The 16,097-nt window shown below is 35.8% G+C and overlaps 4 protein-coding genes across 4 annotated transcripts; 1 reads left to right on the top strand and 3 right to left on the bottom strand.

Moving 5' to 3' along the window:
- The first annotated feature begins 341 nt into the window (after positions 1 to 341).
- On the top strand, positions 342 to 2,845 carry LOC114194602 (catalase-3). The gene is made up of 7 exons (XM_028084938.1): positions 342 to 490; positions 568 to 664; positions 741 to 1,795; positions 1,881 to 1,970; positions 2,135 to 2,202; positions 2,290 to 2,383; positions 2,555 to 2,845. The coding sequence occupies exons 1-7, from the start codon at positions 476 to 478 to the stop codon at positions 2,612 to 2,614; spliced, it is 1,479 nt and encodes a 492-aa protein (XP_027940739.1). The 5' UTR covers positions 342 to 475; the 3' UTR covers positions 2,615 to 2,845.
- A 1,924-nt stretch (positions 2,846 to 4,769) lies between these two features.
- LOC114195385 (probable serine/threonine-protein kinase PBL21) lies at positions 4,770 to 7,378 on the bottom strand. Its single transcript, XM_028085837.1, has 3 exons — positions 6,446 to 7,378; positions 6,008 to 6,302; positions 4,770 to 4,860 (listed from the first exon to the last, which is right to left on the bottom strand). Exons 1-2 carry the CDS (start codon positions 7,229 to 7,231, stop codon positions 6,030 to 6,032), a joined length of 1,059 nt encoding a protein of 352 aa, XP_027941638.1. The 5' UTR covers positions 7,232 to 7,378; the 3' UTR covers positions 4,770 to 4,860; positions 6,008 to 6,029.
- Positions 7,379 to 8,465: 1,087 nt separating this feature from the next.
- LOC114194048 (putative 12-oxophytodienoate reductase 11) lies at positions 8,466 to 10,296 on the bottom strand. Its single transcript, XM_028084084.1, has 5 exons — positions 10,159 to 10,296; positions 9,941 to 10,081; positions 9,664 to 9,794; positions 9,406 to 9,582; positions 8,466 to 9,303 (listed from the first exon to the last, which is right to left on the bottom strand). Exons 1-5 carry the CDS (start codon positions 10,257 to 10,259, stop codon positions 8,684 to 8,686), a joined length of 1,170 nt encoding a protein of 389 aa, XP_027939885.1. The 5' UTR covers positions 10,260 to 10,296; the 3' UTR covers positions 8,466 to 8,683.
- Positions 10,297 to 11,737: 1,441 nt separating this feature from the next.
- Positions 11,738 to 13,203, bottom strand: LOC114194198. The gene is made up of 2 exons (XM_028084306.1): positions 12,885 to 13,203; positions 11,738 to 12,546 (listed from the first exon to the last, which is right to left on the bottom strand). The coding sequence occupies exons 1-2, from the start codon at positions 13,201 to 13,203 to the stop codon at positions 11,738 to 11,740; spliced, it is 1,128 nt and encodes a 375-aa protein (XP_027940107.1).
- Between the last annotated feature and the right edge of the window lie 2,894 nt (positions 13,204 to 16,097).

Genomic DNA, 16,097 nt, shown 5'->3' with positions numbered 1-16,097 from the left:
CTATTATTATTTGATTTTAAGTTTATTTAGAGATTTTAAATCTCATATTTATACTTATGATATGTTTAGTGTAATTATTTCCTATAACATCCGGAAACATAATGATAATAATATTACATATTAATAACAAATTAGTATCTATCAATATTAATCCTTGTAATGCGGAGACAATTAGATAGGAAAAGAGGATAAGTAGGTGAACTGAAAAGAGGGAAAAGCGGTAGCCGTATAAAATTGTGCCCATAGACTCGTAAAATGTTATTAACATTTTTTATTTTATGATTAATCCATCTTATGCGGAGAGATTAATGATGATAAGTATCGGAGCTAGAAACAAGGGAAAATAAAATAAAATTGAGTCGTACCTATAAGCCATGGCCAGTGTGACACACACATGCTCCTCCTTTACCAAATTCCACTCATCTCCATCATCTCTGTCTCTATCTCCCTCTGATCCTGTTTCCTCTCGGGAGCCATGGATCCCTACAAGGTTTGCTTTTCTTTCATTTTACATTCTATTCTGATACTCAAATTTCAACTTTTTTCTTTTCCTTTTTTTCCATGTAGAATTGCCCATCAAGCGCCTTCAATTCTCCCTTCTGGACCACTAATTCTGGTGCCCCCATCTGGAACAATAACTCCTCGCTCACGGTTGGATCAAGAGGTACATATTGCTTTCATCCAATTGTATTGTATTGAATTGAATTGAATAAATAAATGATCCGAAATTGTTTGCGAAGGTCCAATTCTTCTGGAGGATTATCATCTGGTGGAGAAGCTTGCAAACTTCGACAGGGAAAGGATCCCGGAGCGAGTGGTCCATGCCAGAGGAGCCAGCGCAAAGGGTTTCTTTGAAGTCACGCATGACGTCTCTCACCTCACCTGTGCTGACTTCCTTCGCGCCCCTGGAGTTCAGACTCCGCTCATCGTTCGCTTCTCCACCGTCATCCACGAGCGTGGCAGCCCTGAAACCCTGAGGGATCCCAGAGGATTTGCCGTCAAATTTTACACCAGAGAGGGTAACTTCGACCTCGTCGGAAACAACTTCCCCGTGTTTTTCGTCCGTGATGGCCTCAAGTTCCCCGACATGGTCCATGCCCTGAAACCCAATCCCAAGTCCCACATCCAGGAGAATTGGAGGATCCTCGATTTCTTCTCCTACGTTCCCGAAAGCCTTCACATGTTCTCCTTCTTATTCGACGACGTAGGTATCCCCCAGGATTACAGGCACATGGATGGTTTTGGTGTCAACACATACACCCTCATTAGCAAAACCGGCAAGGCTCACTATGTCAAATTCCATTGGAAAGCCACCTGTGGTGAAAAATGTCTCTTGGATGAGGAGGCCATCAGAGTTGGAGGATCCAACCATAGTCATGCCACCCAAGACCTTTACGATTCAATTGCTGCTGGAAACTATCCTGAGTGGAAACTTTATATCCAAACAATGGATCCTGAACACGAGGACAGATTTGATTTTGACCCACTTGATGTAACTAAGATCTGGCCTGAGGATGTTTTGCCCCTCCAGCCTGTTGGTCGCATGGTCTTGAATAAGAACATAGACAACTTCTTTGCCGAGAACGAACAACTTGCATTTTGCCCTGCCATTGTTGTACCTGGCATTTACTACTCCGATGACAAATTGCTTCAGACTCGGATATTCTCCTATGCCGATAGCCAGAGACACAGACTTGGTCCCAATTATCTGCAGATCCCTGCCAATGCACCCAAGTGTGCCCATCACAACAATCACCATGAAGGTTTCATGAATTTCATGCACAGGGATGAAGAGGTAAATTATTCCACCGTGATACTTCAACTTATTCTTTTCTTGTTTGCATTTCCCTCCATAACGATTGATCTCTACTGGTTCATAGGTCAATTACTTCCCTTCAAGGTTTGATCCTGTTCGGCATGCAGAAAGGATTCCCATTCCTCATCGAATCCTAGATGGGAAGCGTGAAAAGGTTAGTTTTCCTTAGGTATAAAGGTTAAGATTGTGTTTATTTGTATTACATAGCTTATTCCTAGAAGAGCTTACTAATTAATTACGTTTCTATTCAACAAATTATAAGATTTAGAAAAGTGATTACTGAGCTATGTAAATGTGTTGACATCTTACTTTTTCCAGTGTATGATTGAGAAGGAGAACAACTTTAAGCAACCTGGAGAGAGATACCGATCCTGGGCCCCTGACAGGTTCGTTTCATAAATTACTGGTATGATCAATGAGGTAATTTTGGCTTGTCTACTGACTGGGCTTTCTTTTCTATTTTCTGACTTCAGGCAAGAAAGATTTCTACGCCGATGGGTTGATGCTTTGTCTGAACCACGTGTGACCCATGAAATTCGCAGCATCTGGATATCATACTGGTCTCAGGTGAGTTATTCGTACACCCTTATTGCCACTGTAAACAATGTGCCTAATTTCTTCCTTATTGGCACATTTCATGGGACCACGATATATATGGTGTGGCCCCTTGAACTGAAATTAGCGTAAATCCGCATTTGGGGTGCTCACGTGATATTTCATGGATGGATTGTTGCGCAGGCTGATCGTTCTCTCGGACAAAAGATAGCATCTCACCTGAATTTGAAGCCAAGCATCTAAGATTGGTGGTGACGACCCGAGCTTCTGAGAGTTGCAGATGCAGGAGCAATTGAGAAGTTTGTGGCACTGTAGTAGTTTCAAAGGACTGGTTATTACAGTATTATATTGTATATTGCTTGTTTCGCGAACTCCACTTCTTGACTTGTTTCAACGTAATAATACAAGTCCATTGTGATACGGTGAAGATCTGCACGACCCACTGTTTCACAGGACTTTTTCGCCAGCTTCTAATTTTTTTCTCTTCATCGTACATTTCATTATCATTAATTTTGATATTTTAAAATATATTAAAAAATATTTAAAATATCAGTATAATTTTAATACTCAAGACAAAAAAAGAAGAAGAGGAAAACACAAAAAAAACAAGTATAAAGGTTAAACTATCTGAAAAACTTGTATGACTTTTTAGTAAACAATTTTTTTTTATACAAGCTTATATTTCTAATTTCTATCTTTTATATATGTGCGTATTTCTTCTTTCACGGCCATAAATATATTTAACTTTTATATATATACATATATATAATGTTATTGTCGATGTCCGTCCGATTTTGATTTCAAACTTACCGATTAGGTGTATAGCAAGAGCAATATTTTGTATATTATTCCGGCAAAAAGTTGAATAATTTTACCGAAGACAAAAATTATAAGAATCTTTCTGACTTAACATACAATAAAGAGCACACTGAAGCCAGAAAATCATCCCCTGATCCTGAGGGTTAATCTCTCATTTATAGACAAAACATACAAATATGATAACCGACTGACCCAAAAATATCTCAAATAAAAAATATCTTAATAAAATATCAATTAGGCCCAAATTTCTAGGTTCATAAGCTTTCATGAATCGGGTCGGACCTTGGACGACCAAGACGATACATATATAATTAGAATATAATAATAATACAATTTATTTACTGAGTGTTATTTAAATCTAACATTAATTAATTTAAGGGTTAAGTATGTTTTTAGTCCCTGAACTTTAGTCAAAATTTGGAATTCATCTTTGGTCGAAACTTCGATAAATTTTGGTCCCTAAACTTTAAAAATGAATGACTGTAGTCCTTTTAACCCAATTTTGTTGACTTTTTTCAACATGTTGAATGTGTTTCATGTTAATATTGGAGTTGTTAACGTCGTTTGACACATTATCGGCTCAATATTTACTGAGAAATGCGTTCGAAACCTAAAAAAAAATTAACAAAAATTAGAGATATATGTACCGCATGAATAGAGAGGAACAAATTCCAATTTAGGGACTCTTAATTTAATTACTCGAATGGAGATATATGTACCGCATGAATAGAGAGGGGTGAAATGAAATGCTGTATCAATTTTAAAAGGAAAAAAGTTTAACAAACACAAAAAAATGAATTCAATTTTTTATTTTTCACTTCTTCCTGTATAATGAGAGATCTTAGAAGAAACTTGTAAATAATCGATTAAAAATCAAAACGTAACTTATTATTCTTATAATATTATAAGTATATATATGATAAAGGTATGTAAATGATTAAATAAATATATTTTATATTATATTATAATAAAATGAAAATATTAAAATATTGAGTTATATTAAAATAAAAATATTAAAATTTATTTTAATATTATTTTTAAAATTTATTTTTTATTTTAAATGATTTAAAAAATATTTTACAATTTACTTTTTAAATATATTAATATATAAAAAAATGTAATGATACATTAATAGAATCATCTACAATCTTTTCACTTATTTCCACTCTCTTTCCCTTTATTCAAACAATTTCATTTTTATTGTCGTTCGTTTAATTTTCTTCTCTATTTTCACTCCCTGACGTTCTTTTATCAAATGTTTCAGAAAAGGGATTTAGAAGTGTATAGGAATGAAACTTCTTCTAGTTTAAATAAAATTTTAATGAAAAATAACACGTTACTTAATAAACTATTTAATATAGTAATAAACTTAAAACAACATATTGTTCTTTAAGTTTATCCTGGAGGGTTCCCGGGTTTTGATAAATCCAATGCTATCAGCTGCAGTGTGTTTCTTCCGCTTACTAATGCTGGCAATATCATGAATGGAACCTGACCAAGCTTAGAATAATTGTTCCTTAGAAATAGTGTATGAGGTTAAACCCAAAGAGTTGTTAGAAGAAACAATATCTGAATCAATGTGATTTGAGGATCCAAAGGAAAGCCAATTTGTCCATCTTCATGTCGGGGAGGCAACTTTTCACTCTTGTTTAAGGATTAAATGTCCTTCTCTGTTACATGCAATCAAAATCATCAATAATCTACATTATTTTCATACTTTCCAATCATAATTATATGCATTTTCAACTATCAATTATATAATTGTTGACTTTGTAAAATCTTTAATTGAAATTCTTGTTAATACAAAAATGTTTTCAACTCTTGACTTTACTTCTTTTATAAAGTTAAAACCAGTTCCTTATTATTTTTTGCTTGTGAATCATTCTAAAAAATATTCTTAAGAGTTCATGACGTGAAGTTGAATGGTATATATATTAATGTCATTATCAAAAGAAAAAGATCAAATTAAGTTAAAATACAAGCTGTATATTGAAACAAAATTTAAGTATCTTTATATATCTCTCTCTATATGAAATAAAAACATCACCATCAATTAAAAATGAAGAAAAAAATTATAATAAGAAACAAGTTAAGAAAAAAACACTCTAGATATAGTAAAAACATAAACTATCAACCCAAAAAACATGATATACCAATTTATATGATAACTTTAGTAAAAAAATCAGTAAACTTATACATAATAATTTTTATTGAATAACAATAAACTTTTTACAATTTATTCCATTATATTCCCCTACATATCAAAGAAAGAATAATTTATTCCATTATATAAAAAATGGTTGAAGAAACAAGCAATTGATTAGATATATGTTGTATTAAACTTGACATTTACAAATTGTAAATTGATCGGTATAAAACTTTGATATCAACAACTACATAAAATATAATTGAAGAAATATAAAATAAGAGTAGAAAGAAAACAAATTGACCATGTTATTGGTCTTCTGTGCTTGGAAATTATTTAGTTTAAAATCATATGGACAAAAAATAGTTCTTTTAATTTTGGAACATATATTTTTTCATAAATTCTGAAATGATTTTGGTAAAATTCATTTTTTATTTGAGTCCCTATATGATACCTTTTATTTATACTTTTAATTCCTATAATATATATATATATATATATATATATATAGTTACTTCATTTTGTGAATTTAGAGTGAAGTGTTAGAAAGTAAAAGCAAAGTATTGGAAGCAAGAAAAAAAGATTGAGAGGGAGTAATTAATATAAAATAAGAAAGGTAATAAAAATATATAGAAAAAAATAAAAAAAGAAGAAGATGATGAATATATTACAGGGATGAAAAGATGGTGAATTCTAGTGTGGGTCTGTTTGGGTATCGGATATCGAGAGTGATTGGCGTGGTGGGCTGCGTGAACGGTGCCTGGTGACTTCAGAGACACTTTCGGAGGCCAGGTACTCCAACGCAACAACAATGTCACTTATGGAGGGACGGAGATTGGGTTGCTCCTGGAGGCACATTGCAGTTATAGCAACTGCATTCTGCAAACAACGTAAGGGGTAGTTTCCTTCCAGAAGAGGGTCAACAATCTGATTAACCTTTCTCCGGTCGCTCAAATATGGGCGAGCCTGGATCAAGAAATTTAAGAATAATGGATGAAGAAACATAAACATATATATATATATATATATATATATATATATATATATATATATATATATATATATATATGTACGAGAATGAATTAATGTTAATGTTATTTATTATTTACCCATGCAACCAGGCTTTGCTCCCGTTGTTTCCTAGTGACATCCATGGCCTTGCGTCCGGTGATCAACTCGAGCAAGACGACGCCAAAGCAGTAGATATCAGATTTAAGAGTTAATTTGCCACTCATGGCATACTCGGGGGCGCAGTACCCGTATGTTCCCATCACTCTGGTGGAAACATGGGTATTGTCTCCAACGGGTCCTAGCTTCGCAAGCCCAAAGTCAGAGAGTTTTGGGTGCAAATTGCTGTCTAGCAAGATGTTGGCAGATTTCAGGTCCCGATAGATAACCGGAGGATTCGCTACACAGTGTAGATACTGGAGGCCCCGCGCAGCGCCCAAGCCAATCATGAGTCGAGTTCTCCAGCTCAGTGCTTTCTTCTCCGAGATATGTTGCTCGAGGCTTCCCATGGGCATGTATTCGTAAACCAAAAGCCTCTGATCCCCATGGGTGCAGTAGCCATGCAATTTGACAAGATTGGAATGGTGGAGGAGGCTGAGCATAAGAACCTCCGTCACAAATTCCCGATTACCCTGATGAGTTTCACCATCTAGACGTAATTGTTTTATGGCCACAAGCTGCCCTGTAGAGAGACGACCCTTGTACACCTTTCCGAAACCCCCTTCCCCGATCAAGTTCTCTTTGTTAAAACCCCTCGACGCCGCTGCAAGCTCGCGAAAACTGTAACTCGTTGCAGACGATCTCTTCGACTTCGTCTTTGAGTTTGACCGTAAACTGCTCTCAAGGCCCACATCCTTCCGACGAGTTCCAGAACAAAAGCAGCTCATCCCTCTCTCCCTTAAATCACATCAATCTCTCTTTCTCTCTCTCTATATCTCTGTATAATCTAACCTAACACAAACCATTCTCTTTCATTCTTTAATCATAATATACAAAACTCTCTATCTATGTCTGCCCCTTCACGCCAATTTTCGAACACTAATTTTAGCGCATGCCAACTGCAACACGCTAACTATATCCAAATTAACGCCTATATAACCATTTCCTCCTTTCTTTAGCCCAATCACACCGCCTCTTTCTTTCTCTTTCTATATATATATATATATATATATATATATATTTCTCTTTCTATATATAATAATAAATATGGAGTTTTCTTCAAGCCGATTAAATTTTTCATATAATGTAATGTTTTATCAATACTTTTATTTGAACGAACGAAGTAATTTTCAAAATATAATGAAATATCCTATAAAATTTTTATACCTTGATTATTATTGTATCAAAAGGTTGACATATATAATTATTAATTAATATAGGTATGTAATTTAGATATCAATTAATATATTACTAAACAAAGTAGCTTTGAAGGACTTATTACATAACGTTTGTTTTTCGTTATTAAAAAGTATTATCTGATTTTAAAAACAATATATCTAGAAGACATGTGTATTGTATTAGTTGTTCGGGCCAACTTGATTCTTATAAGACGGTCTTACCTAAAATTTGTGGATATAGGAATTAGACCTAAATTTGTCTTGCAACTTGTTAATATTTTATTAATATTTTGTGTATAAGAGAAATATTTGAGTCAATTGGTTATTATTTTTGTAATTACTTTACTTATAAGTTAAAGGTTAACTCTTAGAGTTCTTAGATTTAAAAAAAAACTATTTTGTCACCTTAGTGTTTAAATGATTCATTTTTTATTTAGATAAGACCACTCAGATTTTTGCCATAAGAACATGTTTGTTAACCTATAGTCTTTAGAACTGTATAAAATATAATACCTCCTTCTTGGTTTTTAAAATAAAATAAGGCAAAAATACTTTTAACACATTTTAACTTTTTATTCAATTCGTTGTTACTCATCCATTCTAAAAACTAAAAAAATTAGCAAACATAACGCCTGAATAAAAAAATTTCTCTATAGATATAGTACAAAAACTATAAAAAAATGAAAAAAAAATATTCAACTTTGGAGTAAGGAGGAGCAGAAGGGTGTGGATTAAGAGCAGAGGATGAAAAATAAATAAGATTAAAATGGTGATCCAAAAGGGAAAAATACAAGTTGGAGGAAGCATTTACTTGATAAACTGTCATGGTTTCAGAGAAACAGGATAGAGAGAGTGAAGAGAAAAGAGACATAAAATAAGCTGCTGTCTTTTGCGGATGTAACATACTTCAGTACTGAATTCGTGAAGGAACATCCAAGCCCTTTATATGAAGACGTAAACTTAGAAAATGACAAAATGACACAGAGAAAAGCAGTAGAACAATTATGATACAAACATTGTAAGTGAATGGATGACTACAGGGTGAAGAAAAGGATAATCCGTATATCCAAGAACAGGGTGAGGCGTGTAAAAGGTGGTGGCGTCGGGTTCGTTTAACTCAGCATCCACTTCAAATCTTGCGGGGAGATCTGGATTGGCCAAAAAGAGGCGTCCATAAGCGACCAAATCGGCGGCGGCGCTAGATATAGCCTGGTTTCCCTCACTCCTATCGTAACCACCAGCCACAATAAAAGTCCCCTTGAAGGCCTTCCTCATTGGTGTTAGGGACCATTTGGTGTCAAACTTTTCGAATTGTGTTACCATCCTGGGCTCAATCAAGTGAAGATACAGAATCCCCACTTCATTCAATGACTCAGCCATGTATTGCCCCAATGCCTGAGGGTTAGAGTCTCCACAATCGTTATAATCAGCGAATGGCGACAGCCTAATCCCAACCTTATCAGCTCCGATCTCATCAGCCACTGCCTTCACCACTTGCAGTGGGAAGCGGCAACGATTTTCTAAGCTTCCTCCGTATTCGTCATCTCTGTCGTTCACCTTGTCCTTTAGAAACTGGTCCAGTAAGTACCCGTTCGCCCCGTGTATCTCCACTCCATCAAAACCTGTACGTATGTCAACAACATCAAAATACAAAACACAAGATGGTTATTTTTTATAAAATGACGATGTTGAGAGTCGAATATCACTATCAAACGTATACTTGCCCGCTTCAATGGCATTTTTAGCAGCAACGACGAAGTCATTGACAAGTTTGGGGACTTCATCGGTTCTCACCCGGCGAGGAGTTGCGTATCTATCAGCTGTTGCTTTATCATTTGTAATATCCTTACGAAGTCGCTTCTCTGTACTTGATATCGGGGCTTCGCCATCTGGTTGGTATTCTACAGTTGTATACAAATAAATTCATAATCAGCGTCAGTTGTTTTCATTATCAAATCATAAACTTAACTTTTAGTATATACCAGAGTTAGAGACTCTTCCGGCGTGCCAAAGTTGACAAAAGAAAATAGCTCCCTTTTCATGAACAGCGCTCACAATGGGTTTCCAAGCTTCCACTTGTTCTCTTGTCCAAATTCCAGGTGTGTTAGGGTACCTTTGGTTTGGTCAAATCCAATCCAGCCACGCATATATGCATGGGTTAGAAGAACAACTACGTACCGTACATTACTAGATAGAGTACGTGTGGTCCATATACGACGATATGAAACATGGGAAAAAAAAATAGTGAAGAGTATGTACCCCTGTGCTGTAGGAGACACCCCGGAGGCCTCCCCAATCAAGAAGCCACCCTTAGTTGCTCTCTGAGAATAATATACAGCAGCATGCGGCTGAGCGACGAAGTTGTAAGACCTCGATCGTGTTAATGGTGCCAACACTATCCTAAACAGGATGATAAAAAATCATGATTAGCAAGCATATGTACACACGTCGATAGAGAAAAGAAAGAGAAAGGGTACCTGTGGGATAGATTAAAATTCCCCATCTTGTATGGAGTGAGCAGGGGTATAACCTCTCCTTCATCAACTCTTTTGCTTTCTTCTTTCCTGCTCATGTCCATAGTTCTCCCACTTACAACCAGATGATTTCAAAATTTGTATGATTTTGAATACCATGTTATATATATATAAGAGTTAAGTCATTTATATATCAATATGCTACCTGTGGAAATAAATAAAAAAAGGAATCCGTGGAAAAAAGTCCAACAACTATGTGATTAATTGCACCAAAGTCAATGACTTTAAGGACTAAAAGAAGGTGATTGAAAGAGATTATTACATGAATTATCCCATTGAAGTAATGTTCCTAGTTGATTGGTATTTTGCACACCATTTATAGAAACAATAAGTGATTCAATAGTCGAATAATTAGCCTTATCCATCTTCTCAATGTTAACAATATGATTAGAAAAGATGAGAAAATATGTTTTGGAGGTTAATGTTGCGTTGGAAGACATTTTTTTTCCTAAAAGGCTATAGGAAATAAACATCGAGAAAAGGCATCAAAATAGTGAAAGCAAAACTCATAAATAAGTTTGTAAACAAATCTTCTAAAGAGGAAGGGTATACGAACCAAAAGAAATCTAACAGGGGAAGAATGAAAGTGAGCATGAAATAAATGTTTGTAAAAAGAAATTATTAGAGACAATGAATCTACAAAAATTTACAGGATTTACTTATTTGTTATTTTTTTTTTCAATTTAAATATCTACTGCTTATGTTTTTTCATATAATCTTGTGCCAAATTATATACATTTGTTAGTAGACTTTTAAATTAGGATTATAAATTAAAAAATAGGTTTTCAAAGTTAGTGCCGAAGATTTAAAATTGTATTAAAAGGACATTTATACCAAATTCATGGGTTTTTTTTCCCTTCTAGGCAAATGAGTTTGGGTTATTACGGAAGTAGGCAGTTTTTTAAAAAATTACAGAAGTAGGCAAAACGTTTTGGGGTGCACGTTTTCGTATGAAGAAATCGTGTAGCCCCCATACGTTGTTCGGTCAGAATTTGTCAACGAGCGAAATCGTGTAGGGGGTGGACGATCTTCAAAGGAAATCGTGTGGGGGGTGAACGATCTTCAAAGGAAATCGTTGGGGGGCTGCACGTTTTTAGATGAAATCGTGCGGGGGGATACGTTTTTCATCCAGTAATCGATTACCGTATGTTGTAATCGATTACTGCATGTGTTGCTGTTTTCTGGGGGTAATGTAATCGATTACAGACGAAGTGTAATCGATTACATGGTTAATGCATTTTGTTCGAGTGAATTGTAATCGATTACAATAACATTGTAATCGATTACAGTTCAAATTTAAAAAAAAAGGTGATTAAATTATAATTGGATACAGAGGCGAGCATAATAATTTGTTCTGATTTTATAAAGTTTTTTTGTCCATAAAAGAATAAAGTATTTCAACTTGTAGTTGATGAAGGCATAAGAAATATTAATGTTCATATAAAATTGTCTTAGTTTTGACATTGTAGAAAGAAGAAGAAAACATTGAAAATTAAATTAATTGAAATAAAAAATGTACAAATTATTGGTGAAATGGACATTGTCCCCTATGATGACCCTCAGTGCGACAATAAGAGCATTTTTTTGGCTTATCCGTAACGGGTTGATCCATTTCGTTATGGATCCTAGTCGTTGTAGGTCGTCCCGAAGCCTTACGCCTAGTTTGGGGGTCTGAAGTGAAATTAGGACCTGTATATGTTGACCAATAGTCCTCATTTCGCAGGGGGTGGAATTGGACTTGATAAGCCTTATTTATGTTATCAAGGGTGTAAACTGGATCGATAAAATTTGAAAGTGGCATATGACCAAAAGAACAAACAGCTATGATGTGATGACAGGGTAATCGACTTGCTTGGAAGTGACCACAATCACACCACCAATCGTTTAATCTGACAGTGAATGAGATCGGTTTTGGCCGATAGTGATGGGGGCTCGATATCTCTTGCACTTCGAATTCTGAATTATCTCGATCGTAGCGTTGAACATGACAATATGCAAATTTCTGATGATTTTGTTGGAGCAAGGTTGTGACATCTTCTGGATATTGATGGCCAGCTCTTAACATAGAGTCTGCCTTTAAGCCGCGTTCAACAAACCAAGCATTTATGTTTTGAAATGTAATTTTCAATAGTGCACAGATAAGTAATGAGCGAGCCCCCTTAAGCACAGAGTTCATGCACTCCGCCAAGTTTGTTGTCATGTTCGTGTACCTGCGCCCCCCATCATAAGCCTGAGACCACTTATGTAAGAGAATTTTATCAATCCAAGCTACTGCTTGTGGGAATTGGGACCTTATAACTGAAAGTTTTGCTTGCACGGTAGGTTGTTTGACTTCATAAGTTGTGAAAAAGAAATATAAAATAAAATGAAAAAATATTATGTATAGGAAATATTTTGTGCATCTGGAATTTAAAGTTAGGAAAACGTCGTACCCAAGTTAATGAATTGTTTCTTGAGATCGGCATTTTTGAAGCAGTTGTTGAAGTTGGAACCCAGATGACGTATGCAGTAGACAGAGTGAAGATTGTCTGATTACCAGTCAACTTCTTCCGTTCGTAGGGCTGACAAAATTCCCTTGCCTCTATCAGTAATTAGGCAGAGATTTGGCTGAGGAGTTACATGCTCTCGTAGTAGTTGAAAAAACCAAATCAATGCCTCCTTTGTCTCACCTTCTACTATTGCAAATGCCAAAGGAAATATGTTTCTATTTCCATCCTGAGCAATTGCAGTTAGCAAGGTGGCATGATATCTGCCTGTTAAAAAGGTTCCATCCACTTGAACAACAAGTTTACAATACTTAAAACCTTCAATGCATGGTCCAAATGCCCAGAAGCAACGTTCCATGATGTATGTGGAACTTCCATCCTCAACATCAATATTAACTGGAGGACCGGAAAGTTGAAAAATTGTCCCAGGATTGGTTTGTTGGGCAGCTAGTAACCATCTGGGAACTTCATTATAAGATTGGTCCCAATCACCATACTCCATTGTAATTACTTTCTCCTTCGCAATCCATACTCTTCTATATGTGACTGTGTATCCGTAACGACTTTTGATGTCAGCGACCAAGCTTTTGATGCGAATGCTTGGATTTGTGCAGACCAAATGAAAAATAATGGAAGCAATTTGGGTCGAATCTAGATTGCAGTGATCTTGTGACATTAATGTAGAGAAACAAGTATGTGTACCATCAATGGACTTGATTTCCTAATGATGTCGGATTTTACTATAACTAGCCCTCAAACGCTATTGACATCCATTGTTGTAATGGATGCATCGTGCAACATAAAGATGCGGTTTTGATTCTACCACGTTGAAATTGTATCCATTAGTGATGTGATAATGTTTGATGGCAGACACTGTTGCCTTTTTAGAATCGAATTGCATGTGTTCTTGTAGTTCGACTTCCCCATAGGGATTGTAATCCATAGGAGGAATCAGGACAATTTCTTGATCGTCTGCATTGTCTTCATAAAAATCATCGGAAGTAAACTCTTCGACAATGTCTGGAATGACAGATTCGTCATCGATTGGATTAGACGAAGAAGATCCTCCATAATTTCACGAACTCATTATGAACATGTTGGTATGAAAGTGTAGACCCGAATATTTCAGATCGAAAAATAGATCAGGATATTTCAGATGTGAAGCTTGGTATGCAGAGAAGTTTTGATAGGAGAAACAATGGTAGTGTGGTAGAATATATAAGCGTTTTAGTCAGTAGAATCAAATGGAGTGGGTTGGAGTGCAAAAGGAGTGGGTAGGGGTGCGAAAAGAAAAAAAATTTTTAGAAAATGTGCACCCCCCACACGTTTTCATAGAGAAGTCGTGTACCCCCCACACGATTTCTATTCAGAAAACGTGCCCCCCACACGATTTCTATTCAAAAAATGTGCACCCCACACGTTTTCTATTCAAAAAACGTGCCCCCCATTACACTTTCATTTGAAAAACGTGTACCCCCATGACGTTTTCTTCTTACACTTTTTTGATTCTCCAATTCGGCGTGATTCCTGGACTGCTGCACCTGCCATGATACTATTACAACTTCACGCTTCTGCACTCACAATAAATCACGCTTCTGCACATTACTATTGAAAATAATGCATCCTTTTTTGTTGTGCATGATACTATTCACAATAATGGTTTGATTGGAAATGTCTCTGCCACCTGCAAATTTGAAAAATAGTATGAGATTATCTGAAAGTGTTGTTATTATTGAAAAGAAGGTCTGTGTGGTGAATAGAAGAAGCCATGTGGTGGTGTGCATGGAGGTGTAGGAAAATAGGCTCCTATTTTTTAGACAGGTGCTTTGCTACGTGAGAGAGAGAAAAATGAAAAGTAAGGCATGTGAGTGAATAGTGTGGTGAGGTAGTTTAAATACCTATATCAGGTGCAACATTCACATCACTGAATACTTCATTGCCTTCCCATTGTAGTTGGATTTGCAGCGTATCAAAATTAATTTGTCCTCCGTCAATCTAACAGGTTCGGTCAATTTTATGATAATTTGTTTTTTGTTTGTTTTGTTAGTGATTAACTTGAAATGATATTTTGTTAATATTTTCATATACTTTTACGTAGTTTACTATGACTCAGAACAACAACCTGCCAGCAAACTTGTCCGTGTTGCGTCATCAAGACGATCACATTGTAAGACCCGTAGAATTTAATTAATTAATTAATTAATTAATTAATAAATACGGGAGGGGAAATAATTATGACATTAAATTATGGTTGGTATGATGTGGAAAAGTACTAGCTCAAGTGGTTGAGAGTACTTAAATTGTGTGAGAGGACTTGGGTTCGAGTCCTATGTATGCTAACTTTTGTGTTATTGTTTTATTATTTAAATCTATGTAATTATGTTCTGGTATGATATGATGTCTGAATTGGATTTGTTAAGCATGAAACATGACTTAGTTGAATTGGTGGTGTAATTACTTTGTGATTGAATGGTTATGGGTTCAAACCTTGGAGAACCAAACTAAAAACATTATTTTTGGCATTTTGGCTTTGAATTGAATATGAAAGGTTGGGGAAAAACCCTAGATAGTTGAGAGGCAGCCTTGGGTAGCTGAAAAACAGATCATAAAGGTCAATTAAATGGTAGTTAACAATACCATTAGGTAAATTTCGTTTTGGGTAATTAAACTCTACTAAAAGCCAAGTTTAAAAGGGTAAAAAGTGGCCATAGGGAAGGTTTTGGCAAACTGAAATAGCAACCTGAATTAGAGCACGAAAATCAGAGAGATTGGTGAGGTTTGAGTAAGGTTCTTGTGAGGTTTGAGTGACCACATCAAGAAGGGGGAGACGTAGTGATCATTGGAGTATCTCAAACAATTCAATTTAAGCGAAGGAATTCCAGGTTAGGGGAGCTGGAATTGTACCTTTAATTGCGTACTGTTTAATTTCATGAACTGTATGATTAAATTGATGCATGTACAATGCCCTGTTGTGTATAATTCGTGTTTCTGGAATTTTCCAGAAACCGCCTGGCGGACGATGAACTGCCGCCAGGCGACTCATCCAATTTTTACTTGTTTCTTGGGTTCCAGAGAGGAACCGCCTGGCGGTGAGCGTTGTGCCGCCAGGCGACGCGTGACGACCAACCCAGATTCTGGGTTTTTGCTTGAACTGCCTGGCGGTGACGAACACCCGCCAGGCGACGCGGACCAATTTTTGGTTCGGTTTTGGTGTTTTGAGTGTTCTGATTGGATTCTAAATGGAAGAAAAGGGATCATTAACTTTTAATTGAATACTTGACTAAAGAAATTGGGGAATTTCACTATCAATTAGAGTTAATTTGAGAGAACCGTTAAGAACACCCTTTTTAGGTTGATGAATTGGGATTTCGAAAATGACACACATCTAAATGGAAA

This window comes from Vigna unguiculata, chromosome 8 (assembly GCF_004118075.2).
Source record: "Vigna unguiculata cultivar IT97K-499-35 chromosome 8, ASM411807v1, whole genome shotgun sequence".
NCBI classification, from domain to species: domain Eukaryota; kingdom Viridiplantae; phylum Streptophyta; class Magnoliopsida; order Fabales; family Fabaceae; genus Vigna; species Vigna unguiculata.
Note: the sequence above shows the minus strand (reverse complement) of the source record. Positions and strands in the feature narration are given on the sequence as shown.

What these genes read in the sequence shown, in the direction of transcription:
- LOC114194602 (XM_028084938.1), top strand. An exon ending in TCATGCACAGGGATGAAGAG is followed by an intron (nt 1,796 to 1,880) that starts GTAAATTATTCC and finishes ACTGGTTCATAG; the next exon opens with GTCAATTACTTCCCTTCAAG. An exon ending in TAGATGGGAAGCGTGAAAAG is followed by an intron (nt 1,971 to 2,134) that starts GTTAGTTTTCCT and finishes TACTTTTTCCAG; the next exon opens with TGTATGATTGAGAAGGAGAA.
- LOC114194198 (XM_028084306.1), bottom strand. Translation starts at nt 13,203, where the DNA reads ATGGAGTATGGTGATTGGGACCAATCTTATAATGAAGTTCCCAGATGG. An exon ending in GGCATTTGCAATAGTAGAAG is followed by an intron (nt 12,547 to 12,884) that starts GTGAGACAAAGG and finishes CAACTTATGAAG; the next exon opens with TCAAACAACCTACCGTGCAA.
- LOC114194048 (XM_028084084.1), bottom strand. Translation starts at nt 10,259, where the DNA reads ATGGACATGAGCAGGAAAGAAGAAAGCAAAAGAGTTGATGAAGGAGAG. An exon ending in AATTTTAATCTATCCCACAG is followed by an intron (nt 10,082 to 10,158) that starts GTACCCTTTCTC and finishes CATCCTGTTTAG; the next exon opens with GATAGTGTTGGCACCATTAA. An exon ending in TAAAAATGCCATTGAAGCGG is followed by an intron (nt 9,304 to 9,405) that starts GCAAGTATACGT and finishes ACATACGTACAG; the next exon opens with GTTTTGATGGAGTGGAGATA.
- LOC114195385 (XM_028085837.1), bottom strand. Translation starts at nt 7,231, where the DNA reads ATGAGCTGCTTTTGTTCTGGAACTCGTCGGAAGGATGTGGGCCTTGAG. An exon ending in AGCAAAGCCTGGTTGCATGG is followed by an intron (nt 6,303 to 6,445) that starts GTAAATAATAAA and finishes TTCTTGATCCAG; the next exon opens with GCTCGCCCATATTTGAGCGA.